Source organism: Sus scrofa, chromosome 9, assembly GCF_000003025.6.
Source record: "Sus scrofa isolate TJ Tabasco breed Duroc chromosome 9, Sscrofa11.1, whole genome shotgun sequence".
NCBI classification, from domain to species: Eukaryota; Metazoa; Chordata; class Mammalia; order Artiodactyla; family Suidae; genus Sus; species Sus scrofa.
In genome coordinates, this window is record NC_010451.4 from 31,920,032 (window position 1) to 31,947,689 (window position 27,658).

Genomic DNA, 27,658 nt, shown 5'->3' on the forward strand with positions numbered 1-27,658 from the left:
CCCCATAGTTCCCCTCAGTGTCCATTGGTGTATTTTGGAGCTGGTGTGTTGGGAATTGTTGAATTTGTACCATGCAAAGCCTCCTTTTTTTTTTTTTCTCCCCGCTGTACAACATGGGGATCAAGTTATTCTTACATGTATACATTTTTTCCCCTGCCCTTTGTTCTGTTGCAGTGAGTATCTAGACATAGTTCTCAATGCTACTCAGCAGGATCTCCTTGTAAATCTATTCTAACTTGTATCTGATAACCCCAAGCTCCCGATCCCTCCCACTCTCTCCCTCTACCGTCGGGCAGCCACAAGTCTGTTCTCCAAGTCCATGATTTTTTTTTTCTGTGGAGATGTTCATTTGTGCTGTATATTAGATTCCAGTTATAAGTGATACCATATGGTATTTGTCTTTGTCTTTCTGACTCATTTCACTCAGTATAAGAGTCTCTAGTTCCATGCATGTTGCTGCAAATGGCATTATGTCATTCTTTTTTATGGCTGAGTAGTATTCCATTGTGTATATATACCACATCTTCCGAATCCAATCCTCTGTCATTGGACATTTGGGTTGTTTCCATGTCCTGGCTATTGTGAATAGTGCTGCAATGAACATGTGGGTGCATGTGTCTCTTTTAAGTAGAGTTTTGTCCGGATAGATGCCCAAGAGTGGGATTGCGGGGTCATATGGAAGTTCTATGTATAGATTTCTAAGGTATCTCTAAACTGTTCTCCATAGTGGCTGTACCAGTTTACATTCTCACCAACAGTGTAGGAGGGTTCCCTTTTCTCCACAGCCCCTCCAGCACTTATTATTTGTGGATTTATTAATGCTGGCCATTCTGACTGGTGTGAAGTGGTATCTCATGGTAGTTTTGATTTGCATTTCTCTTATAATCAGCGATGTTGAGCATTTTTTCATGTGTTTGCTGGCCATCTGTATATCTTCCTTGGAGAACAGTCTATTCAGGTCTTTTGCCCATTTTTCCATTGATTGATTGGCTTTTTTTAAAGCCCCCTTTTGACTCTCCTCTCTGAACTTCTCAGGCTTATAGTAGAGAACCTCCAATGCCTCATCCTGATCTTCCAGCAAAGCCACCTCCCTTCTGGAACTGCTTTCCAAGTTCAACCTGGTCCTCTGCCCTCCATACTCTTAGTCCTGTTTTTCTGATCTCCATGTTTAGCCACAAGGTCTGCTTGATGAGTTACAGTTTAGATGCAGTAGAACTGTAATCAAAAAGGCACAGAGGGTCGTATTTACTTCTGATTCCTCATTTCTGTATTCCTATATTCCCCTGAGGGAATTGGATTTCTTTACTTCAAAATGTTTAATGTCAGGAAGACTTGTTATTTAAACATGTGTTCATTATAACCAAGATCTTGTTATTAACACTTGCTATTAAAATAGGATAATTTAATACACAATTATATGCTTATGGAAAGGTTTTGAGACTAAAGTGAAATGAAGAAATGTCTGTTATTAAGGAAAGTTATATTAATTTTCATGGACATATTTAATCTTATAAAATACTATGTTATTTAATATTATGTTCACATATTCCAAACTTCTTAAATGCTCACATGTCTCTTTAAACTTTGCAATAGAATAAACCTAAGAGGAAGTGCAGTCTATAGATGAAGTCAGGTGTAGAAAAGGCTCCCTTGATTATCTCTAGGGCACCGTCATGTACCAAGGGCTGTGGCCAGGTGCAATTATAAAAACTGACTGCCTCAAAGTCAAGGGTAGTTTTTAGAGTCTATAAAAGGTTCTTGGTGAAGATGAGAGGCCAACTTTAGAGAAGACATTACTTAAACCATCATCGATGTTAACTTTATCATAATTTTAAAAGTCCTCTAAAAGTAACTCTTTAATTTTCCCTGACAACTTAGCTCAGTATTGAATACTCGTTAGTAGGCCTTGATCCCTTAGGCTCTGATAGAATAGAATATCCATTCCAGTACTCTGTTTAGTTGGATGCTCGAAAAACCTATAATCTGATTAGTAACATCCTCCACTTGCCTCACCGCCCCCCCACTTCTTTTTTTCCAGGAGGCACAGCCCACAATAGAGTACAACACAAATATTGTGCAAAGCCGCTCCTCATAATGTAGATAAGAAAAAGAATAGCCTTTTCCCCCCCTTCTATCCTTCTAGGAATCAAACCTGTTATAAGGAGATGCTGCCACATAACGTATTTAATTCTGTACCATGGCATTAAAAGTCATCCGTTCCCTTCCAGACCAGTCCTGGTCCTTCTGTCAGCACTAAGCTTATTAAGTTGTTCTCAGAAAGATCCCTCTGTGCCTTCTTGCTGGCACAGCGGACTCCTTGTTCATTTTGCTTGTGGAAAAGAAGTGACTGCACATTACCACGACTGAATTAGGGGTCAGCTTGTGTTGGTAAAGCTCCAAGGCTGTCAATTATGTGGATCATTGGAGTAAACAATTGGAACAGATTCGTCAAAATCACAGGCTTTGCAGTAGATGAAAGGAAGTAATATTTGATATGTGAATGATAATTTCTTTCTAAGCATGAAATGAGAGGGAGAGATCATAAAGGAAATGTAAAAAGACCCGAATGCATTAAAGTGTTCTGTCTATTTTGAAAGATATGAAATCAAATTAACAGGCAAAGTGTTGGTGAATTTATACACCGTATGATATAGGAGAACCATCTCTTACATATAAAATTGATTTGCAAATCAGTGTGAAAAAGATAAAGACTTCAGTAGAAGAAAAATGGGGTAAGAATATGAAAGGACATTTCATCAAAGAAGAAATATAAACCATAATAAATATTGTAAGTTTCAATGTCATGTGTGTTAAAAAATGCAATGTAATAATAGCAGCATGTTATTTTAATGTATTAAAAGTTGATGTCCATTGTTAGTAAAGATGAGAAACTGGCATACTTTTGCTTTTCTGGTAGGAATATGAAATCATTTGGTAACGTACGACGTAAATTTGACATCATATTTCAGTCAACCTTATATATATAAGATGGTTGAAATGATTTCTATTGATAGGAATTTTCCCAAAAGAAATGATCAGAAATTAGCATAAAAATAAATTGTATAAATATGTTGATCCAAGAGTTATTCACAGTGCAAATTTTATAAACATCTGAAATGGCACAGAAGAATGGTTGGGATAAATATACAAATATAGCTTGGCCAAAGCCAGAATTGATATAACCGTGAAAAGTTTTATTTGGAATGTCATTTGAAGACCTTTGGAAGTATTCATTAACCTAAGTGGAGAAAACAAAAATAGGTTTAAACCAGAATGTACACTGCTTTTCAGGTTTTTTAAAGTAAGTTTGTGTGTGTGTGCATGTTACACATCAAAATATTGATAGTGGGACTGCAATTTTTATTATCTTTACATTTTCCTGTTATAGTAATGAACAGTGAATAAGCTTAGAGTAATGAATATGCATGACGTTTATAGTGAGGAAAAAAAGTAAAGGAGAAAAGAATTCCTTTTAGGAACCCTGGCTTTGGGGTTTCTACCTATCACTAAAGAAGTTTTCAATAGGTTGCTCTAATCCCCTCCTCCTGGATGAAGGAAATCCCTCAGGTTCTACCCTATAGCTCTATTCTTATCCTTCACTTTGTGTCCCCAGTAGCCTGCTCCTTCCATGCTGGCTGTCATTCTTAGCGAGGGTCTCCCCCTGTCATGCCTGACCACCTTGCACTGTCCACTGACTGGTTCCTAGGACTTCAGACTATAACTTCTTAGTGATACATGTGAAATCTCACACATCACCATGTTCTCAGACTGGCTCCTGCTTCTCATTTCTTGAATTCTGTTCATGCTGGTGTTTTTTCTCGCATCAAAATTACCAAAAGGGACAGGTGGTAGGGGGGAGGGATGTGGAATTGGCACATGCAGACTGAGGGATATGGAATGACTGGCCCATGGGGACCTGATGTGTAGCACAGAGAACTTTACCCAGTATTCTTTGATAATTTGTATGGGAAAAGAAAAAAAAAAAATATCTTTGGCTCCCCCTCCCTACCACCTCTTGCTTCTTACACACACGTCACATCCTTTAACTTCTCTTCCAGGGACACACTGACACCTTTACCTTTATTAAATTAGAGATCTCCTTGTATTCACATTCCCCCAGCTTCTCCATAGAAGCAGTACATTCTACACTGTCCTTACTTAAATCTTCTTGAAATTCAGCTCTCATCTGGTCCACACCCTCCTCAGGCTTTTGCACCATCTGTGGGATGACATTTGCACTCATTCTCTCTATTCTGTCTCAACTCTCATTTCTGACTGTTGCAAACAAACCCTTTCGACCTAGCTACCAAAACATAACTTCTTCTGACTTTATCGCCTCACTAAAATTCTCCTCTTACCTCCTTCTGCTCTGAACCTCTCCATTCCGGCTTAAATCCTTTCTCCTCTGGGGATGATTCAACAAATTTCAGCTGAGGTGTTTTCTTCTCTTTTGAATTGAGATAGCTTATTGCAAGTTGGGGAAGAATTTAGGTATCTGTGGAACTATATGGTTTTCTTATATAATTAACCTAGTTTCTTACTAGGATGCCTTCGCCACATAAACAACAGTTTATACCTGTTGTTCTCGTGTAAATACTATTTCCTTTGAGGTTTAAAAGTTTGGACAATAAATTGCTTAGTTATCCTACTTCTCCAGTGAAAAATATATGACAACAGTTACTAGTGGGTATAAGTGAGTGTCTGCTAATGACTCATACATTATAAGCTTAAGTGATAAACAGATTCATCTCAGGTAAAAGAAAGTCTTTCTAAATCTTGTACTGAAAAAGAATTAAGCTGTTGTATTCCTTTAGCACTGTGCATTCTAGATGACCTTTTGAAGCAGATTTGGTATTTTGAATTCAGTTGTCTGGATTGGTGGTGATAGAAAGTATGACTGGCAAATCTCAAGATTCGTTATTTCTCTTTTATCCTTCTTCGACCACCGCCCATCCCTTGGATGAGATGGGATTGCACATGACAGATGAGTTTCTGAGGAAATTATATAATACTCTTACCTGCAGAGGTCCCAAGACCACCCTTGGGTTTGGAGATTTGCTAGGAGGACTCACAGCTATGATTTACTACAGTAAAAAGATATAAAGAAAAATCAGCAAAGATGCATGGGGTGAAGTGTGGAGGAAACTAGGCACAAGCTTCCAAGAATCTTATTCCAGTAGAGAGACACTGAATTCCGCAGCCATGAACTGTGACAATACATGTGAAATGGCATTTACTAGAAACTCATAGACTCAGCGTCCATGGTTTTGACTGGGGGCTGGTCACATAGGCACCTTCTGCTCTTCATGTACCCAAATTCTGGACTCTCAGAAAGAAAGCAGGTATTCAAAATAAACCATATTGTTGCACAGACAGGTTCAGCAGAGTGAACTACTCTTACTTGTTAGGCTGGCGAGAACCCTCCCAAAATCTATATTCCCATTGCCGGCTAAGGGCCAACCTTATAAGCAGACTTTTCAAAGTATTTCAGAGTATTCATGCCTGCTTTGCTAATAACTCTTTTCTGCACAGCTTTGTTGACCAGGAATAATCATTTTAGGCTTCAAAGAGATCTCAACATTCTAGTTTTTTTCCATGTGCTAGTTGACACATGAACTTACCTTTTTAAAGTAAATGGAAGCTTCAGTTTAGAAACTTGGAATCTTCAAGTTTAAAAATCACTGAGTTGCTTATAATATCAGGTTATTTTTAATTATATAAATCATTGCATGGTAAGTGATAAGTATACCCAGTTATTTTTAAAGTTCTTTCTTTCAAATGACGTTTAAGATGCTATGATGTCTAAGCCAACAAACCTCATTTTCTCTTTTTTCAAGCTTTAGTTTGTTAAATTATTATTGTAAAGTGACTCAAAAAGCAATGTTCTATTCCCACATTGTTGTTGGCAGATCCTTAGTATTCTGGAGAGCCCATTCTTTTCATCTGCTTTTGGTAATCTCAGCTGCCAGCCAGGAGTGTGAAGCTAGGCAGGAAAAGTAAAATCATGCCTCCCTCCTAAACTGAAGGCAGCTTTAAACACCACATCCAAGGATGATAGTTGGCAGATAAGAGAGAAGAGATGTTCATGGCATTGATGGAGCATGGTTCATTGCTTAGAACCTTGCAACTGGGGGGTTCTGCTGCTAGTATTATCTTTGTTAGAGGTTATCTAATGATGAGACTCTACTGCTTACCATTCTCAGATGATTCTTCCTTGATTAAAATCCAAACATTGTGCAGTTTTCTAAGGTCTTATATAGTGTAATTATAACTTTGCTTCTCCCTCTTTCCTTCCATTTACTTGCTCTGAAGACAAACTTCCAGATTCTTATCCTTCTTTATGTTTTCATGAGAGTGACCCCTTCTGTATCTTTGAATGTTCACAGCCAGTTATTCATCTAAAAAATTAGACCACCATCATTTTCTCCCCAAATTAGTCTCCTTTTTTGTGATCCCATAAATTTCCATATATATTTGTATACCTCTTATAATATGTATTTGGAATGTAGAGTATGCTTACTCTGTGTGTGTGTGTGTGTGTGTGTGTGTGTGTGTGTGTGTGTGTGTGTGTTTCTTCCCACTCAATACACTGTAAGCTTTTGTGGTCAAGGACTGTTTTCCTAGTCTCTGCAGTCTCAAAACATTGCTAAATTCAAACTTTTTATAGGATTTAACATTTTAAAAAGATTTCAGAATGGAACAGGATTTGAGTCTGTCTCTGACATACAAACTTTAATAATCAATCCCTGTCATGATTTTCCTTTTTATGCTTTTTAGGCGGATACACAGATTGACCGAGAACATCAAAACTTCTACGAAGCGTCATTAGAATATGTCTTTAAAATTCAAGAGGTTCAAGAAAAAAAGAAGTTTGAATTTGTTGAACCGGTAAGATTTATTTCCCCTATGAAATAGTAGGTATGATACATCTTCCAAAACAAAATTTGAGGTGTTTTTCTGTTGAAAATTATGATTTTTAAAAATAAAAGGAGAGAGAGGAGTGGGGGGGAGGGTGAGTAGGTAGAGCGAAGAGCACTTGAGGGCAATGAAACTGATTTACAGCGTTGCAACGGCGGATACATGTCATTCATCACTCATTTCTCAGAGCCCATAGAATGTATAGCACCAAGAGTAAAGTGTAATATAAACTATGAACTTTAATAATAGTGTATCAGTATTAGGTTATATTGTGTAACAAATATATGACACTAATGCAAGAAGCTAATATTGGGAAACTCTGTATGTAGGGGCTAAGGGGCTAAACTTGATAATTTCTGCTTGTTGTTTCTGTAAACCTAAACTGTTCTAAAAACAACCTATTGAATGAAAAACCTAAAATTAAAAATAAAAGCATGTATATCACATATACCTTAGGGAATAAACCTCACCACTACGATGAGGTTTATTTACCAAACATTTAGCGAACTTCGTGTTGAAAGGAGAAAAGGTAAGACTGTATTTCTTCCTTTGTTCTGCCCCACTTCCTTGCAAGGCTAGGACCTGCCTGACTTTCCAATGAAGTCATTTATTTTCCTAAGTCAGTGTAAGAAGTAATGGATTCCCTAATGTAAACTGCATTACAGAAAAGAACAGGTGGCTGGTCTTTATAAGCTTACTTCATCTTCTTAGCATTTTTTCCCCGAGTAATACCCTAATATTGCCTAATTGGGCATCTTCCTAAGGTATCATCTGTGATGAATCAGGGTAAGTGCTTACTGTCATGATAATCTTTTGTTAATATATAATGTTCAACCCAGGTTGATGATAGGGTAGCAATGGTCAAATATATAAGTAATCAAATATATAAATAATTGAAGCCGTACTTTTCTTCCTATGTCAGATTATAAAATATCTATTCATAATGGGAAATAAAATACCCTACTCCTGTTTTAGTGGAGGTGATGAGAAGAAGGGAAGGGAAGATATATTTCAAAATATATTTGAAAATTTTATTTCCTGGTGAAAACTCGTCAGTAATTCCCTAAAGAGGATGGAAAACTGGTACAGAGCAGAGGTGGGCAGAGTCGTCAACTTCTACCTGGCTCCCAGCACCTCTGCAGTACTCCTCCCCCTTCAGCTGGGGCCACCTGACCTTTTCCTGGGGACTTGGTGAGTTTCTAAGACCAGCTCTTCAGCTAGGATTTAAGGAGCTGGAGGCCACACCATAGGCTCAGAGATCTAACTTTTACCCTCTGGTGGTGATGCCAGTCTTTTGGCTAAGCTCTGTTTGCCAAACAGCTAAATCCTTAAATCCCTTAGGATGAATAGATAACCTCCTATTTAGTAGATCCTTTGAGGATTAAACTTTTTAGGGGCCCTTCTGGAACTCATTTGAGCTTCCTGGACAACTGGTCAGCCTAACAATCCCTAATCAAGGCATAGGACTAATACCAAAAATTCCTACTCCCCTTCTCATAGAAGAAGTGCTGTCCCTAAGTCTCATCATGGTTTTTGAAGCCTCTCTCCTTGCTGGCAAACTTCCTTCTTATGGCCAGCTTCTAGGGCTTTCTGAGTTTTAGCTGTTTGTTAGAGTGCCCCATTAATTCTGAGGGTTTTCATTCATACTTCTTGCTTACCTCTTCCCGCTCCCTTACTGTGCTCACCCGCTGCGTGGTTCCTCCTTGCACCTGGAACAATCCTATTACTACTGTGGTGCATCTCTCTCTTCTAGAGAGGCATGAAGGTAATCTCTTTCCCCATCTAAGCCTCTTTCATAGCCCATTCTGTCTGGGAACAATGGGCTGGACCATTCTGTAAGATGACATCAGGTATATAAAGAAAAGGTTGTAAAATTGCTCACAGGTCACAGAAGGAATGCTAAGAATTTATGAATTTCGGTGATAATATAGGCGGAGAAGTGGAAGCTGTCCTTCAATTGGAAAGTGTTTTCTTCTTTCCCTTGACCATCTCCCAAACCGGATGGTCTGATAAGTCCTCTGTAATGCATGCCTTTCTGGTGACACCAGAATCAAGGTCGATGTTAAATTTGTCCTTCTTCCAAAATATTTTCCAGGCTGCTGTATTTTTCCTATTAGAATGTCTGGCCAAACCAAATAGTAGTGTCAGTTTAGTCTCGTTCTCATTTCCAGCCACAAAGTCTCATCCATGGGGTTTCACTTAATTTCCACCCCAGTATTCAGAATAGAAGTGGGAGCAACGAAACATGGGCATATGTTGCTCTTTAGGTTATGCATTTACAAATTAATTTGGAAGAAAAAAGCTTTTAAAATTTCAAAAATAAAGCCCCCACAAGCTCTAAACCTAAAAACGCATGAGGATACTTTAATATATTTGCAGGTTTTTTTCCCTGCAGAAATCCAATTCCTGTTGCTTAAAGTTTCATATTGTAGAAATGAGCTAGTTTAGCCGAGATTTAACAAGTAAGCAGTAAAGCAAAATACCTCAGGGAGGCAACTTATCTCCTATAGATTTTATGATATCACATAGAAAATACAAATAGTCCTGATGATTCCCATTAAATATTATTATTACTTTATGGTGATCATTTGAGGTCATTTTACATTGTTTCAACTAGTGTCAAGATCCTACCACAGTTAACCTTTGAACAACAGAGTTTGAACTGCATGGATCCCACTTATTTGTGAATTTTTTTCAATAAATACTACAGTACTACATGATCCGCTGTTTGGTTAAGTCCACAGATGGCGTGTGTATGAGAATGTTAGGTGTTCTTAATTCCCAAATTGTTCAAGCGTCAGCTTGTACTTTTAATAAAACTTCTACAGACTATTCAAGTGGCATTGCGAATAAATAAATGTTCCTACCATATCATTATTCCCAGGAGAAGCAGGGTCTAATACATATGGAAAAAGAGGGGACGTGTATATATTTTTTGTAAATTATTATTTTTGAGGTATACAGGAAACCAGTTTTTTCAACCCAGTTTCCATACTATATGATTTTAATGGCACCCCCTTTTTGTCATATTTTATAAGAAAGTAATGGTAACTACGGTGTGATCTCTAGATTGCACCGTCCAGAATGATAGCAACTACCTGTGTATAGATCTCAAGTTATTGAAATGAGACTAGTCTAGACTAAGATGTGCTCTAAGTGTGGATTACGTACTAGATTGCAAAGGCTTAGTACCAAAAAGAGCATGTGAAACACCTCTTTTATATGGATTACATGTTGGAATAAGAATCTTTTGAATATATTGTGTCAAATAAAATACTAAATTTTACTTGGTTTGAATTCTCCTCTTTGTGTGACTACTAATTTAAAATTTCACATTGCTTTGCCTTTATGTTTCACTTGATGTTTCTGTCCACCAGAGCTAGTTGCGTCTTTTCAGATTTGGCAACAAGATACATGGGTTCAGGTCTATAATAGGGGGAAGAGGGATCGGAGAGGGAGAAACATCCCCTCTTGACTCTTGATCAGAAGATCCTCCTACTTCTCAGAGTTGCCTGGAGTGTATGAGAATTTTGAGGGATTAGTAGAAATATCTGAACATGACCAGCCCAGCCTATAGAAGAGAGGTGGGGAGTTCCCTTCGTGGCTTTGTGGTTAATGAATCCAACTAGGAACCATGAGGTTGCGGGTTCGATCCCTGGCCTTGCTCACTACGTTAAGGTTCCGACGTTGCCGTGAGCTGTGGTGTAGGTCTCAGACGTGGCTCGGATCCCGTGTTGCTGTGGCTCTGGCATAGGTTGGCAGCTACAGCTCCAATTTGACCCCTAGCCTGGGAACCTCTACATGCCGTGGGAGCAGCCCTAGAAAAAGGCAAAAGGACAAAAAGACAAAAAAAAAAAAAAAAAAAAAAAAAAAAAAGAAAAGAAAAAAAAAAAGAGAGAGAGGGCGAGAGAGAGAGAGAGAGAGAGAGAGAGAGAGGTAGGCCCAGTGTCTCAGAAGTCTGTGTAGTCTGTTTGGGTACATGAAAGTTTGTGGCTCAGGAAACCAAAAGAATAATTTTATGACCTTGCTCCCCTATGGGTCATTCATCTTCAGTTTGTGGAGGTTTTCATTACATCCTTTGAGCATACTTAGTTAGGACTAGTGTTTTTTGAGCACCTCCTCTGCATCATGTGTTTTCCCACATGAACGCCACCACAGATTTATTGGTCATTGTTTTCCCTCTAGATGAGGAAGTTAAGTTGCAGAAAGATTATTAGTTGCCCAAGGTCACAAACCTAACGAAAGAGGAGAACCAGGAAACCAGAACCTAAATCCAATGTAATTGTTTTGTACCACCTACTGCCTTAATGGCTGCTTGATTACGAAAATTTATTCTTCTTAATGCTTGCTCTGACCAAATAAAATGGATGACCCTAGAAAGTTTTATTGTAAAGCTCTTTCTTCTTTTTAGGGCTGCACCCATGGCCCTGGAAGTCTCCAGACTTTAAGGGTCGAATTGGAGCCACATCCATCACAACACCAGATCCTTAACCCACTGAGTGAGATGAGGAATTGAACCCACATCCTCATGGATACTAGTCAGGTTCTTAACATGCTGGGCCACAATGGGAACTCCTTGTAAAGCTATTTAAATTCCTTAAAATTAGAAGAAACAAGAGATTGACCTTGACGTTTCAAATTCCGTGTGCCTCAGGTTTTTATCTGTCAGTTGGGGATAAAATTTGTGTGTAGTTTCTAGGATAGTGGGGAGTCCCTGGTTGACGCCGGTGATGCACAGCGTAAGTGTCTGGTTCATCGTTAACATCAGTACCTTCTCAGCTGGCGTGGGCTAGATAGGAAAATAGTACTCACACATCATTTATTAGTGTGGCTTCAAAGCCAGATACAGCCTTTTCAAAAGCACATTTTTAAGTATAACATGCTTCAAAAGACACATCTTAATTCTGGAGGAACATTTTCCTATTAGAGTATTTTTTTAAACTTCATTTTAGTCTTTCTGTATGATGTTTAAAATTCATATGAAAAGGAAAATAAACTATTAAATTTAAACTAAAACACATTGCTTTTGATACTCTTCCCTTAGCCTGCCAAATTTGATTTTAAATCATTTTCTGAAGAAAATTGCAGGTAATTTAGTTAATATGATTTAGTGCCTTTTTATATTGGAGTATAGTTAATTTTCAGTGTTGTGTTAATTTCATGTGTACAGCAAAGTGGTTCAGTTATGCGTATGCAGTCATCCATGCTTTAGCTCTTTAGCTTATTATGTCATGAAGTGTACTATAAAATGCTTTTGGCGTCTCTAAAAAAGTTTGAATAATTTTGAGACTGAACAACAACTACTTGCTAGGTTAAAAAAAAAAAAAAGTCTGTCAGATTGTATATAAACCTTGAGGTCTTGAAAGTTAAACCTTTTGGGTTCTTTTTCAATATGACTGGTTAGCCTTAATATAGAACATCTAATTTAGGGTAAATTAAAGTGAGAAAATAAGACAATGTCATTTAAAAAAAGTACTGTGGGATTAAAGGTTAAATTTCTATCTTACTGAAAATCTAAGTGCAACTGTTCTATAAAAATGAAACAATAAAAGCTCTCCTCAGGTCGTATATCTTTAAATAAAAACTGTATTGGTCCTTGGATTTAGTTACAGGTACTGTTATTGAAAACCTGAAATTTGCAATAGCAGATAGTGAACAGGATCTTGGGAAAGTAAGAAAAATGAATTCACTCTGTTTGGCTGACTCATGCCCTTGTAGTTCACTTTAGAAATCCATCCTGTAAAGGCCTGGCCTCAATGTAGCTTCTGCTGGACTTAACACATCAATGGCCATATTACCTTCTTGGCTCCTCTTTAGTTGAAAAGAGACACTGACTGTTCTTCATTGCTTTTGTTCTTTTACCATGGAAGTTTACCTCTGGCCACTTCATCTGAATTCTGTCCCCTTGAAATCTTAGAAATTCACCTTCAGGAACTCCAGTGAATCTTCACTGCTGAGGCAGTATGTAGGCCTGACTACAAAAACCTTTGGCTTTTTAAATTCATTGAATTTTTACTTCTCTGTTCTTTCATTCATTTGTTCTTCCATCACTCTCTTTTAAAAGTTGTCTCCTCAGGCTTCCCATCCTTGGCACGTGCTCTCTCTCTCTCTCTCTCTCTCTTTTTTTTTCCCTTCAGTTTTCTCATTTATTTGGATTAGACTTTGGTACTTTTCCATTCTCACTCAATAAACGTTCTGAACATCCCTGCATTAGACTTAAAGCACGCTGTAGTCACTCTGAAGCTATCCTCTAAGATGTTTATCTAAGTTTCCTCCAAGTAGAGAATAGCAGAGAGGACAGGATTAATGCAGAGGCTGGATACTTGTACAGGAAGAAAATTGATGGTTTGCCTCTGCCCTCCGTTTTCAATCTTCTTAAGAGATTGCAGTGGCCAAATGTCGATGGCGCGGTAAGATTTTGATCTCTTTTAGTGCACTGCAGTGCTCTGTGTATGAGAATGTTTGTTTTTATTTTTTAGAAAAACAGCCTTATTGGGATGTAATACACAGACCATTCACTTCACCCAATTTTAGTTAGTTTTTGTCTGTGGTGTGAAGTGGGTGTCCAACTCTGTGGCTATTGAATGGCCCAAGAATCCTTTGCTGAAAAGACTATTCTTTACCCACTATATGGCCTTGGCACCATTGTTGAAAATAAGTTGAGCTAGATGTCTGGGTTTATTTCTAGACTCTCAATTCACTTCCATTGATTTATATGTCTACCCTTGTTCCACTGTCACGGCAGTTATTCTGCTCAGTTTGGGCAATGGTCATCTAGAATTGACTGGAATTAGTCCACATTGCTTCACGCATCCCCGACATCTTTTTTTACTTTTTTTCTGCCACTCAGAGTATCACTGGGAACTGTGGGCCCTTAAGGCTTGATACCTGGTGAGTAATGGGCTGGGAAATTGGAGTTCCCGTTATGGCTCAGTAGGAATGAACCCAACTGGTATCCATGAGGACGCAGGTTCAATTCCTGGCCCCACTCTGTGGGTCAAGGATCCTACAATGCTGTGAGGTGCTGTGTAGGTTGCAGCCACGGCTCGGATCCCGCATTGCTGTGACTTTGACTATGGCCAGAGGCTACATAAAGCTCCACTTTGACCCCTTGCCTGGGAACATTCATATGATGCATATGTGGCCCCAAAAAGAAAAGAAAAATGGGCTTTGAAATTATGAATATCATTTCCTTTGCTGACTTATCATGGGTTTTGCTAAATGATTATTTATAAATGCAGTAACAGTTTTTAGCAAGTGGTCAAGTTGTTGGAGCGGCAGTCATTTGCTTCTAAAACACTTGGGGATAATAATGTGCTGTATGAGTTTTTCCTGATGATAAAAGTGACTTTTTTAAAATATTAAAACCTAATCTGTCTACCTCGTAGCTTGGAGTTACTGTCATTATTGTTATTATCATTTTAAAAGTCCGGTTTACTTTAAGGTAAGCTGAGATAGTAGTCTTTTTTAAATTTTTTAAAAATTAAAAGAAAAAAATTAAAATTAAAAAAAAAATTTAACTCCACACCTGTGGCATATGGAAGTTCCCAGACTAGGGGTGGCATCCAAGCTGCAGCTGCCCACCTAAGCCACAGCCACAGGAATGCCAGATCCATCCAAATTGTGTCTGCGACCTACACTGCAGCTTGTGGCAACTCTGGATCCTTCATCCACTGAGCAAGGTCAGGGATTGAACCTGCATTATCTCAGAGACTAGGTCAGGTTCTTACCCTGCTGAACCACAATGGGAGCTCCTGAAATAGTAGTCTTTTTCACACTGCTTCACCCACTCAGGCATAGTGAACAATGAGACATGGGAGAAATGCAGTTCTTAAAGGTTTTCAGGCCATCCTATTAAGTTCCCTTAATATAGCATCATGGAATTTATTGAGGATAAAGTGAACTTTATATCTATTCAAACCTAAAAAACATTTACCTTTGCTACCATCTAGAGGCGGTTGACTTCATACCTGTTGTCTTTGTTAAACTTTCTCAAATGTCGCTTCCAAAGTAGATGTGGATCAAAAGTAAAGGCTGTGTAGTTCTTTGTATGTGATTCTCCTGTACCTCCCAGAGAGTCAAGCTTTCCTTGGTGGGTGCTCAGCATGCACTGTGAGATTGAAGCATTTGTTTGCTACTAAGGAAATCTCAATTCTATTAGAAATCGCCAACAGGAGATGGATCTTAGGGAATTGGGTATTTTATAGGAATGTTTATTGCAGATATTCTTAAGGCATCTTCTTTGTCAGTTGAATTCTTTAAAATTAGCATGATATTAGAATAATATCTGCTTCTTACGTACGGTGTCCAGTTCCGAATAAGACAGTTTAATTGTGAACTAATTAAAAACATTGAAACCTGAAACAGCATTCCTTATAACAACTTCCTAATCTATTATTAAGATATTTAGAAGGCTACTATAGCCTAAGTATTTCAGAAGTATTTTCTTATTTTGTCTCTGGAAGTCTCTAAATCTACATATCCAAGCCTTAGTTAATTAAAAGTATGTTTATTTATTTTGTCTTTTAGGGGCCGCATCTTCAGCATGTGGAAGTTCCCAGGCTAGGAGTTGAATCAGAGCTACAGCTGCTGGCCTACATCACAGCCACAGCAACACCGGATCCAAGCCATGTCTGCGACCTCCACCACAGCTCACGGCACTGCCAGATCGAGGGAGGCCAGGGATCAAACCCGTGTTCTCATGGGTACTAGTTGGGTTCATTACCACTGAGCCACAATAGGAACTCCCAGTTAAAAGTATTTTTAATCCTACTTTAAGATGTAGTTCTTTTTAATTGGGCCACAACATATGTAGACTGTATATCTTAAATTATTGGATAATTTAACAAAAAGAGCATCCTTTTTTAGTAAAGCATACACTATCGAATATTTAGTTTTGACAATAACTATCAGTTGATGTAAAATTGGGAATTTAAAATCAGTCTAAAATTTGCACACAGTACATTATGCCACATTATCAGCAATTGTGGAGCAAGAGAAGGAAATTCTTTAAAATATAATAAAACCAATTTGATAGTTTTTGCCTCCCCAAATGAATATAATTTTGTAAGAAGCTGACTTGTCATAGGAAGAAAACCATTAGGTCATTGTTTTCAGTTAGAACCAGTAATTATCTGTTGGCAATCATAACCAGTTGATGGCTTAGCTGAATTCTCCTTCTTCCCCAAACAGGAAATTATGGAGTGTTATTCCCATATGAAGATGGTTTCAAATTGTGTTTCTTCCTTAATTTAAAATAATAGTTTATAGACATACTGTGCTCTTTAAACCAGAAGAACATTAGCCACTTCTCAAAAATATTTTCTAACTTTACTGTAGGAAGAAGTTGTAGAAGAGATCAAACTGGTGGACATGTCTATGGAATTAAATCCCAGTGAATTAAATGAAAAAAACTGAATAAATTATTTTTCAGTTATAACATTTCATGTAAACAACTGTGTCCCTTAACTCTTTGGAGAGTGCTGACTTTACAAATGAAAACATCATGAATAAGTGCATATGAATTTGGGATTAGAAGGCTAGGATCATAGAAATTGTGCTTTTCTAAAGATTTCCCCCCGACTCTCATATGAAAGATCTGTGTCTAGCTCCATGTATTTGCTCACCTCTTCTCTCTGCTTTGCATTCTTCCCATAGCCTGCTTAAATGTTGTGTTTCATTCCCAGAGTCGTACTGCCACCTTGTGGTGTCTTCTTTAATTTCACCTGTCCAGCTCCTTATTCCTTCTCTTGGGTACTTTTTATCTCTAATTTACTGGTTTAGTCTTCCTCACACCTGCCCATGTTTTGTCTCCCTGTTTTGGTTAGAACCCCTTCTAGGGTAGGACCTGTGTTGCCTTAGTCTTTATCCCCTTTTAATGTTCTCTCCTGGATATTTCATCAATGCGTTTGAAGATTAAAGTAGACAACATGACAGCTGTCCATGATAAGACTTAAAAAGTAAATCACCGTCTACCAATAAGGAAATAAAAATCATCTCCCATGGCTTCTCTTTCACATCCATGATTCTAGTGGCTACTTAGTGAAGGAGATTCAAAATGTATTAGCTTGAGGAGTTAAAATGAAATGTAATTTTTCTAATGTATTATATTTGATGATCATCATATTTTAACAAACACATTTTCATGGTTTCTTTTTTATCTCTTTATTTTTGCAGCTCTTGTCCTTCCTTCAGGGTTTATTTACTTTTTACCATGAGGGATATGAACTCGCCCAGGAATTTGCACCATACAAACAACAGCTGCAGTTCAACTTGCAAAATGTAAGACTATACCTGTTCTCACTCTCTCCTCTTAGTGAATCTGATGCTCACAGGGCAACTGAGTTAGAACCACGCCAAACCTTGGAGTCTGTCAAAACCTTATTTAAGTCAAGTAAAACCTCACTCATTTAGAAAAGCGGCTTACTAAATTTATTAATTTTTTTCTAATTGCTGGTTGAATTAATACCAGGAAAGAGCTAATCTTATGTGAGATAAAATATATACTAGCAGATTTCAGAAAAATAAAGATATCTGAGATGCGGATATCTAGGAAGATTTTGCCTTTGTCTAATGTTCTTATTATTTCACTGGGTAACCTTAGGCAAGATGTATTTTCCAAGATGGCAGCGTTGTACATTTGTGAAACGAACAGGTGGACTTTCACACTCTGTCCCTTTTCCTCATTGAAGTTGTATATAATATAGCTTATATCAACTATTTTCTAAAAATAAATTTAAGTGTTATCTTGAAGCCTTCATAATAGCCACTTTAAAGCTGAAGGAAGAATTACTTACAAACATCCTATCTATTTCTTTTAGGGTTTTTTTTTTTAATATAAAGTTGTCTAATCAATCATATTAATGTCTGATTGCTTAGTTACACAAATTCTGATTTATAGATGCTGAGCACCAGTCACACTTAAAAAAAAAAGTCAGCCATCCCATTTTTGCATTATCAAATATGACAGCACAATCCTAATTGTTGTGGGTTTTGTATTAAATGAAAAGTTATTTCAGAAACCCTAACTATCTGGTACTCTATAGCTAAACTAATTTGTAAAAGTTTTCTATAAAAAGTATGCCTGTCACTGCGTACCTGATTCTGGCCATTGTGGAGAATTTCAGCAAATTGAACTCTGGAGTTGGAGTGTCCCAGGAGAAATATGTAATTGAGTTTATTCTGCTTGTGTCCTGAGTTTAGCTCTTTATTTAACCTAGATTTTTCAACAGAATCAATTTCACATGATTGTTTTTCAATATGGAATGCATCTGGGCTCTTTCAGTAAATATTAAAAGGGAAAATTATAAAATCCAAAGTATTTTTATGATTTATTTCCATATTAAGTGCAGTTATAGTAAGATTCCTGGGATTTGAGAATAGGAGACAGGTAAGATATTGGAAGAAAATTCCGATCCTTATGTTTAAAAGGGAAAAGTAGCAAAAGTAGAAATTAAGAAAACTTTCCTGACTTACTTTGAGATTCAGATCTTTTATTATTTTTATTTTTAACTTAGAGTTGGATGATGTATCTTAGAGTTGGATGATGATGACGACTTTTATGTTTGCAAATGTATATTATTGAGATAATATGGCCTGAATGCAAAATTGATTTTGATAGAGGAAAGCCTTAATGCTTTCTATATCTTCCCTTAAGTAAACTTGGTATGGTAAGAGTAAGTGATGTCTTACATTAGAAGTTAGAATTTGGAAACCTATTCATTTTTTGAGTTAATTTTTCCATTGACCCCTTGATGACTATGTTAGAATTTCTAGAAACAAAGCTAAGGGACATTTCTTTGAAAACATGTCTGAAATAAAAGTGATCAGCTATATATCAAAAGTATGTGAATTTATTTTAACCCCCAAAAGAAATGAAGTCCCTGTATGCCTTTTTTTTTTTATTTTTTAAGCTTGGGGTATTATGGAATTTAAAACTCTGTTTAGGAGTTCCCATCATGGCTCAGTGGAAATGAATCTGACTAGTATCCATGAGGACCATGAGTTTGACCCCTGGCCTCACTCAATGGGTTAGGGATCCAGTGTTGCCAGGAGCTGTGGTGTAGTTACAGATGCAGCTCAGATCCTGCGTTGCTGTGGCTGTGGTGTAGGCCAGCAAGCTGCCGCTCCAATTCAACCCCTAGCCTGGGAACCTCAATATGCCGTGGCTGCAGCCCTAAAAAGACAAAAAGACCAATAAATAAATAAATAAATAAATAAATAAAACTATTTAATTAATATAGGTAATGTTAGAGTGGGAAATAGGATCACACACACACACTCACATATACTCACACATACACAGATTCAAAGAGAAACACAGAGAAGGTCATTCAGAAAAAGTTTTACTAGAGCAATTCAAAATTAGACCATATAATTCAACATAGAGGGTTGTTGATAGAATGAATTGTCCTGAAAGAATCAAGCTTATCCTTTAAACCATTTGCAATTTTGAAACTTTAGGCTGGAAGTTCCTCAAAACTAGTAGAAAACAGTGAACGAAATTGTTGTTTTTCTTTGCTTAAGACAAGGAATAATTTTGAAAGTACTCGACAAGAGGTAGAGCGGTTGATGCAAAGGATGAAATCTGCCAATCAAGATTACAGACCACCTAGCCAGTGGACAATGGAAGGCTACCTTTATGTCCAGGAGAAACGTGAGTTGTAAAGACATAAATTCGTGTCCTTGTAATTAACATTCTGTTTCTGAGAGATGTGAGTTGTTGTTGTTGTTGTTTTTCCTTCAAGTAGGAAGACTGAACTTCATGACAGCTTTATTGTTTTTAGTCTGTTCTGCCAAGTACCACCACCAAAGTGTGAACATTTTTCTACGTTTCACCATCAGGTTCTCTAAGTTGATAGATTATTGAACTCGGAACTTAGAACTTTCACTGGTAATACAGTAACATGAATTCAGTGTTAGTTTCATTGTGATACCTAATCTCGCTTTAAAGTGTCATGGAGAGCTAAAAATCAAAGCCTTTATCAGGATGAATCATCTTGGTGACTATGATCAGAGTTTTCCCCTCCAGCAGCATTATTTCATTTAATTCCGTGCTCGGTCGGTTTTCAGGAGTGAAAGTGGCAATTATGTCAGATTGGCACTCTTTACTCCTCATGTTAGGAAGTAAGCATCCAACCCAACAGAGCACGATTATAATTGCCTCACACACTAAAAAAGTTTTTTTCTCACAAAAATTAATAAAAAGCCATTCAATCTTGTGTAACTAGGGTCCTTTCTTATCATTAAGTGGAACCAGTCTGACCAAATTGTCTGTTTCAAACCAGAGTGCCCTAAAACACTCTCTTACTGTTTGTGATGCAGGAACTGTTGTTTTTATTTCCAGTGCATCGTGAACCCATGTCTTTATCAAACACAAAAACGTGTGTCTGGATTTTCCACTGATCTCAAATTGCTGTAAAAGTTTTGAAAGGCTTATTCCCACTTTCTGTACTTTTTCCTCAGATATGGGACTCACAGACCACGTGGAAGAGCACTGCTCTAAGTTGTGCTGTCCGTAGACAATAGGTATTTGTTTTGGTTAGAAGATACTAAAGGGTTTGAAATAGGGAAGCCATAGATATTGGGTTGACTCTGGAAGTTTTTTGACTTAATGCAACATGATCACTCAAATGCCAAAACATTTTATATTTGACATGACCAGGTGATGCTCACTTGTTGCTTAACAGAATACAAGCAGATCACAATTTGTTCCAACAGACTTGGCAAACATTTATTACCACCTAGACTAGTGGTAGAGTGCTGCTGGCTCAGGAGGTCTGATTCCAGGATTTTTTTCTCTCATAATTGTCCACCTTGCCTAGTCTGATGTTTTAAGATGATAAGATGGTATATCTAGTGACCTGCCTGTCTATTCTATAATTAGAGTGTCATAAATAGCTTTTACCACAATTTCATTTTTTTTTTTTTTTTTAAAGACCGTATATACAGAATATGTGGATGTGACTCAGGACTCTCAGGAAGAAAAAAATTTTTTTTTAGTCTTTTTAGGGCCACACTTGTGGCATATGGAAGTTCCCAGGCCAGGGGTTGAATGTGAGCTGCAGCTGCCAGCCTATGCCATAGCTATAGCAATGCTAGATCCTTAACCCACTGGGCAAGGCCAGGGATTGAGCCCACATCCTCATGGATACTGGTTGGGTTAGTTACTGCTGAGCCACAATGGGAACTCCCAGGAAATTTCTGAACACTGAATAATATTTCAGATTTGAGAGCCTCAGTGTCAGGGTACTCAGAGAGGAGCTCACGTTTTGCTGAGCGGAGGAATTTGTTGATAATGAGGTCTGTTCAAATCTGCATTTGATAGAGGAGGTGCCATCCTCTTACCTAAAGATTTTTATTCATTGTTAACTCAATTGTATTTTATTTCTTGAGGTCCCCTTCCCCCCACCTCCCCACAGCCCGGTGTTAACACAGTTGCTAAAATCTTTGTGCGTATACAACATCTCGTTCTGAATGAAAAAGCTTTAGATTACCTAGCAAAATGCCTGTGTACATGATCTTCACATAGGCCCTGTCCAATGGCTACCTGGCCGTCCATCTATTGGCTGGTGCTGTGGTTTGCTTCCCATTCCCCAGCTGTTGGACATTTGGATCACACTACAGGCAAAGGCCCTTTTATAATGTGGAGGTGGGATGGGTGGACAAAAGGCAGTGCTTTATGCACCTATCTGATGTTGGTATCTTTGGTTCTGAGATAACCTGTCTGCTCCTATGGATTTGTCTGAACTGGTCATAAAGCTCTTTGTGGCACAGACCTTTTCTCTGAGGGCTCCTGTCTCTCTAAATGATAACATTTAGGAGTTCCCACTGCGCCACAATGGGTTAAGGATCTGGCATTGTCACTGTGGCTGCTGGGTCTTGCTGAGGCATGGGTTGGATCCCTGGCCTGGGAACTTCCACATGCTACAGGTGTGGCCTAAAGAAGTGAATATGTAAATGCTAATATCTACTCTTAGGCTACAAAACTAAGGCAAATCTTTAACTCTAGGGTCTCTCTGTAGCCTGGGACCAGGTCTGTCCATTTTATCTCCTTGATAACCTTTGAACCCACACCTTCTCTCCACCTTCACAGTCTTACAAAGGCCTATCTGTTCTCTTTTCCTCTCCAGGCTTGTTTGGCCTCCATCCATTCTCCAAGAGCTTCCAGCAGCTCCCTGTGCAGAGCTTACTTGGTTATGCATCTTGCGATGGCCCCTGGCTGAGCATGACATTCCAGGCTCTCCCAGTTAGATTCCTCTATTTTTAGCATCCTCTCTTCCAATTTTGCCTTCCTGATCCCATGACAGTTTCCATTACCATTTTTCTCTGTATCGGCCTGTGTTATTTTTATGGCTTTCATGAGGTACACTTGGCATGCCATAAATTCCATATATTTAAAATGCACAATTTGATAAATGGTGCCATATGTATGTGTCTGTGAAACCATTACCACTATCAACAGAGTAAACATAGTCTTCACCTTCCAAAGTGTTCTTATGCCCCACTATAATCCCCCCCCTTTCATTTCCACATACCACCCTCCCCTCTTCCCCTTGCCTAGGGATTTAAAAAGGGAAATGAATGGATTTGTATGTTGTTGGAATTATTTTTCTATGAGGGACAAGTATTCAAGGCCCCTTTCTGCTTGGAATCTTTGAAAGCATTTATATTAAGAAAATCTGACCCGTTCCCTAAGACATACCGTTGTGCCCTTGCCATCACTGAGTAAGTCCTGTGGGGCATGGAAATGAGGTGAAGAATATGACTTTGGGCTGTTTATTCTGTAGGGGAAGGCACAAGACAAACACAATTAGCAACCAATGGTCAATAGTAAATATCAGAGCTGAAAATTAAGTGATGAATGAAGATCGATGTGACAGGATGGTAGCAGAGTATTGCTGTTTAGACACAGTGCTTCTCTTGATCTGGATACATGGTTTTTATGTTCCTCATGGGATGAGGCATACATTAAATTGCATTCTAGTAGACTTTGGTTTAACCATGAAGAGCATGGGATCCAGAGTCAGACCTCATGTGGCGGTTCTGTGCCACCTCTTATGGGTGATTGGGTAAGCAGCTTTCTTAGGTCAACGTCCTCATTTATAAAAGAGGGATATTTATATCGATCTCATAATAACGTTGCAAAAATTGTGTAAAATGTCTCTTATCAATAGGGATATGTAGTAATACTGCTATACTTCCAGGAGCCCTTACTGTGCTATGCAATTTATATTTATCTCATTTAATAACTACAACTCTTAAGAAATTTCATTCTAAAAAAAGCAACTCCAATTGCATGGCTTTTTTTTGGGCGGGCGGGCACACCCACTGCACTTGGAGTTCCCAGGGTAGGGGTCGAATTGGAGCTACAACTGATGGCCACAGACACAGCAATGGAATCCAAGAATGTATGTGACCTACACCACAGCTCATGGCTACGCCAGATCCTTAACCCACTGAGTGAGGCCAGGGATCAAACCTGCATTCTCATGCTAGTTGGATTTGTTTCTGCTGCACTACTTAGGGATACTAGTTGGATTTGTTTCTGCTGCACTACTTAGGGAACATGCACTGTTGATGAAAAAAGTAGCACCATCTGCAGCTCTTAGGCTTGATTTTCTTTTATGTAAAATGTTCTTTACAATGTCTGACTTTAAAAGTTCCCAGATAAAATGTTGGCACTTAGTAGGTATTTAGTGAATGTTAATTCTCTCCTTTTCCACAGAAATCATCTCAGCAACCTCAGATGATTACTCAGTAAAATAATTAAACTTGTTTTATTTTGCAACGTTAGAGCTATAATAAATTTTATTTTCCCAGACTTTTTTTAGCAACTTGAGAATTGCTTGCCCAAGAACATCTGCCCTGGCCTCGTGCCAGGCAACTTTAAAGAAAGCAGCAAGTGTGTGCAACATACTTGAAGATTAAATGCATGAGGTTCTGAACTTAAGATGGAGGCAGGAAAGAAAATTTAAAAAAAAACCATCTTGGGTCTAAAATGTCATCAGGCTGTTGCTACAGCTCGCTTTAAAAAATATAGCTAATATTGCTTCATAACTCGCTTCCTAAGTAGTCAAGTCACTGTAAAGATTTCTATCCAGCCACTTTCCAGTAATCAGCTCTAAGCCTTTAAGTATTTTACACCACATGTAACAAAATTATCAACAAGTATTATTAAGCATTAGAGTGTGAAATGGTCCCAAAACAGAATTGAAGTTAATTGTGATAATCCTCTGTCATTACAAAATATATAGCTGCACCCTATAATTTTTAAATCTGGAGGGTTTAAGTATTAAAGCTAAACATGACACCAAGGGCACTATTATTATAGAGGAAAAACTCAAAGGGCTCTTGAAATTCTTTTCTCAAGAGGTGCGTTTTTTGCAATTCAATTTCTTGCTTTGGGATATATGGTTAGAAAACCAAGCCAGCAGTAACATTGCACATAATTGTTTTAGAGTGATCCAGGTGTAAAGCAGGATGCAGCCCTACAGGGAGAAGCAAAGGAAACCAGCTCTGTGTTCAACTCACTCAGCCCACTAGGGCATCTGGGCACAGGGTAATTGGAGTCCCTGTGGGAAAGCTGTCTATTTCGGTCATGAAAAAAATGAACTCAGGGTGCATCTCTTTGCCCTGGTGGAGCAGCATCATCCAGTCCTTAAGAAGAACAGTGGATGACAAAATAGTGCACTGTGGGAAAGGGCTGAACATAAAAACAGTAGAAATTTTTTTCATTTTACAAAGTAATTTGGGAGTTCCTGTCGTGGCTCAGTGGAAACAAATCTGATTAGTGTCCATGAGGATGCAGATTCGATCCCTGGCTTTGCTCAGTGGGTTAAGGGATCGGCATTGCCGGAAGCTGTGGTGTTGATTGCAGATGTGGCTCAGATCTAGCATCATGTGGCTGTGGTATAGGCCAGCGGCTATAACTCTGATTTGACCCCTAGCCTGCGAACCTCTATATGCCATGGGTGCAGCCCAAAAAGACGAAGAAAAAAAAAAAAAGAAGATTTTAAAAAAAAGAAGTAATTTGAATTCTCTTTTTTCAGATTAGTTGGTCATAGGAAATAACTCCATGTTCAGTAAAAGCTTAGGGAAACGAGTGATTCATTTCTTCATTCATTTTCCAAGTCTTTACTGAGGAACAGCTATATGTCTGGCCTTGTTCTAAGGATTAACAATGTATTAGTCAACAGGGTTCCTGTGGCTCAGTAGGCTAAGGATCCAGCATAGTCTCTATGAGAATGCAGGTTCAATCTCTGACCTTGCTCAGTGGGTTAAGGATCCCTCATTTGTGCAAGCTGCAGTGTAGGTCGCAAATGCAGCTCACATCTGGTGTTGCTCTAGCTGTGGTATAGGCCTCAACTGTAGCTCCGATTTGACCCCTTGCCAGGGAACTTCCATATGCTACAGGTGAGGCTGTAAAAAAGAAAAAAAAAAAGCATATACCAGTCAGCAGAAATCACTTATTCCTGCTCTCAAGGAGCCTTAGAGTCTAGTGACAGAGGCAGACAATAAGTAGGGTGAATTGATAAAATGTTAATCATATCAGTGATAACTGCTGAGAAGAAAGTAAAGCAAGAAAGAGAGAAAAGAAATATCAAGGTGAGGGCATTGTGATATTAGATATCTCTACAGAAAAGGCCATATTATAAAGGGGATATTTCAGAAAAGACTGAAGGAAGTGGCAGCCTAAGTCATGCAGCTATCTGAAGGATCAGTAGTCCACTAAGTGCAAATGCCCTGGGGTAGAAATACATTCACTGTGTTCCAAGGCCAGCAAGGGGGCCAGCATAGCCGGAGTAGAGTGTATGATGCAAAAGGTAGTAAGCGAGAAAAGTAATGAGGAGCCAGATCACTGGGGCCTTTGGTTTTTATCTGGGGTACTGTGCAAAATGACTGGAAGGTTTTGAACAAAGGGGTGAGATGACCTGGCTAAATTTTTTTTTTTTAACGTGATTTTTATTTATTTATTTATTTTTTTATTATTTTCCCACTGTACAGCAAGGGGGTCAGGTTATCCTTACATGTATACATTACAATTACATTTTTCCCCCACCCTTTGTTCTGTTGCAACATGAGTATCTAGACATAGTTCTCAATGCTATTCAGCAGTATCTCCTTGTAAATCTATTCTAAGTTGTGTCTGATAAGCCCAAGCTTGGGCTAAATTTTTAACTGTAGTTTTGGCAGTTTCCTGTACAGAGGACAAAGATAGAAGGAGACCTGTTACAGTAACTCAGAATATTTCTCATTCCTCCTCCCTCTCTCCTCTCTGGGATACAAGTATACCACTTTTACAGATAAGATAACTTAAGTGAGGATCTGAAGTAACTTTTGAGTTTACAGAGAGAGTGTCAGAGGTGGAAATAAAGCCAAGTTGTTGGATTGCAAGACACTTCACCCTGGATCTTCCTCCTGACTGGCCTTTCTCACTCTGAGTAAACATTCTCAGCTCGCATAGTCTTTGGAAATACTCGGTTGTGTTTCATAGCATTGAAAACTGTACAAACCTGGATACAAATCATCTGTTAACACTCTGTAATGTTTGTTTTCTTACATTAGGACCCCTTGGTTTTACATGGATTAAACATTATTGTACATATGATAAGGGAAGTAAAACATTTACAATGAGTGTTTCAGAAATGAAATCCAGTGGGAAAATGGTGAGTTTTTTTTTTTTTTTTTAGCTAACCTTGTGATTTATGTAATGAAGTAAAACAAGCAAAAATGACATATGATTGTTTTTCTAATAAACATGTATATAATTTTTAAGAATTGAAATGTCAAAAAGTTTTCTCTCATCTTCGTGACCTTAATGACTTAGAATGGCCAGGATTTTTCTTTTACTTTGGCCATGGAAAGTTTACAAGTAGGTCTAATAAATGTAAGGACATCTTGGTAAGTATCTCACATCCCTGGCAGCAAAGTTGTTTACCTTGTTGATTGGCCAGCAGCCTGCTAAGACTGTCAGTGGCTGGTCCAGGCTCAAGGGGGCTGCATCTTTCTTCCAGGTGGTCTCTTGTGGGAACCTGGATTTGCCCTTTTCTGGACTGTGTACTGCTTACTGAAATGCTGGCCAACCAAGTTTCTCAGAAGAAATCAATCAGTGCCTATTTCTCCCTAAAGTAAATCAGTCAGTGAATGTCTTGCATGGGTAATGAACAGTACAGAGCAAGGTGTACCTTATATGAGGAAGTGCTACAGAATGCAGTACCTTTATTGTATGTAGTGTACAATCTTTTTGTGAATTAAGATACGAATATGGCAAATGACTGAACCTAAGAATTAGATAATTGAGCCATCATCTAAGAATCATAGAGCTGGGAGTTATTCTAAAGATTATTTAGGCCAGCCTGATTTTAACAGATTAGAAAATAATGAGAGTTGAAAGTAAGTGACTCACCCAGCTAATTTGTGGTATAGATCATGGCCGAGGTAAATGTTGATTCAAATACATCAGCTGAAACCTATTGTGCTTGGGCATTCATTAGAGTCTAATAATTCAGCGTGAGAGACATAAAGGAAAGGAGAACATACCAAAGAAATAGAAACCTTAGGTTGCTACCAAGAAGCTATTAAATGCTATAATGCTATAATGCTACCTAGTTTCTACTCTACAGGTTTCATAAGATATTGCCCAAAAGTCAGTTTATGTGACAGTCAGTGAGCTAAATTTACCAAGCCAGAGTTCTAAATCTCTGAGATTTGCAGCCAAAGACAATAGAATTAACCAAGC

At 38.2% G+C, this 27,658-nt stretch overlaps 1 protein-coding gene across 1 annotated transcript in view; it reads left to right on the forward strand.

The window, feature by feature from the left end:
* Window positions 1-27,658, forward strand: part of ARHGAP42 (Rho GTPase activating protein 42) — a 279,145-nt gene that overhangs the window by 199,446 nt on the left and 52,041 nt on the right. The window contains exons 6-9 of the mRNA XM_021062699.1: window positions 6,778-6,888; window positions 17,095-17,199; window positions 19,444-19,573; window positions 26,485-26,585. Of these exons, the coding sequence (XP_020918358.1) occupies window positions 6,778-6,888; window positions 17,095-17,199; window positions 19,444-19,573; window positions 26,485-26,585 (447 nt within the window). The remainder of the gene's footprint in view (window positions 1-6,777; window positions 6,889-17,094; window positions 17,200-19,443; window positions 19,574-26,484; window positions 26,586-27,658) is intronic.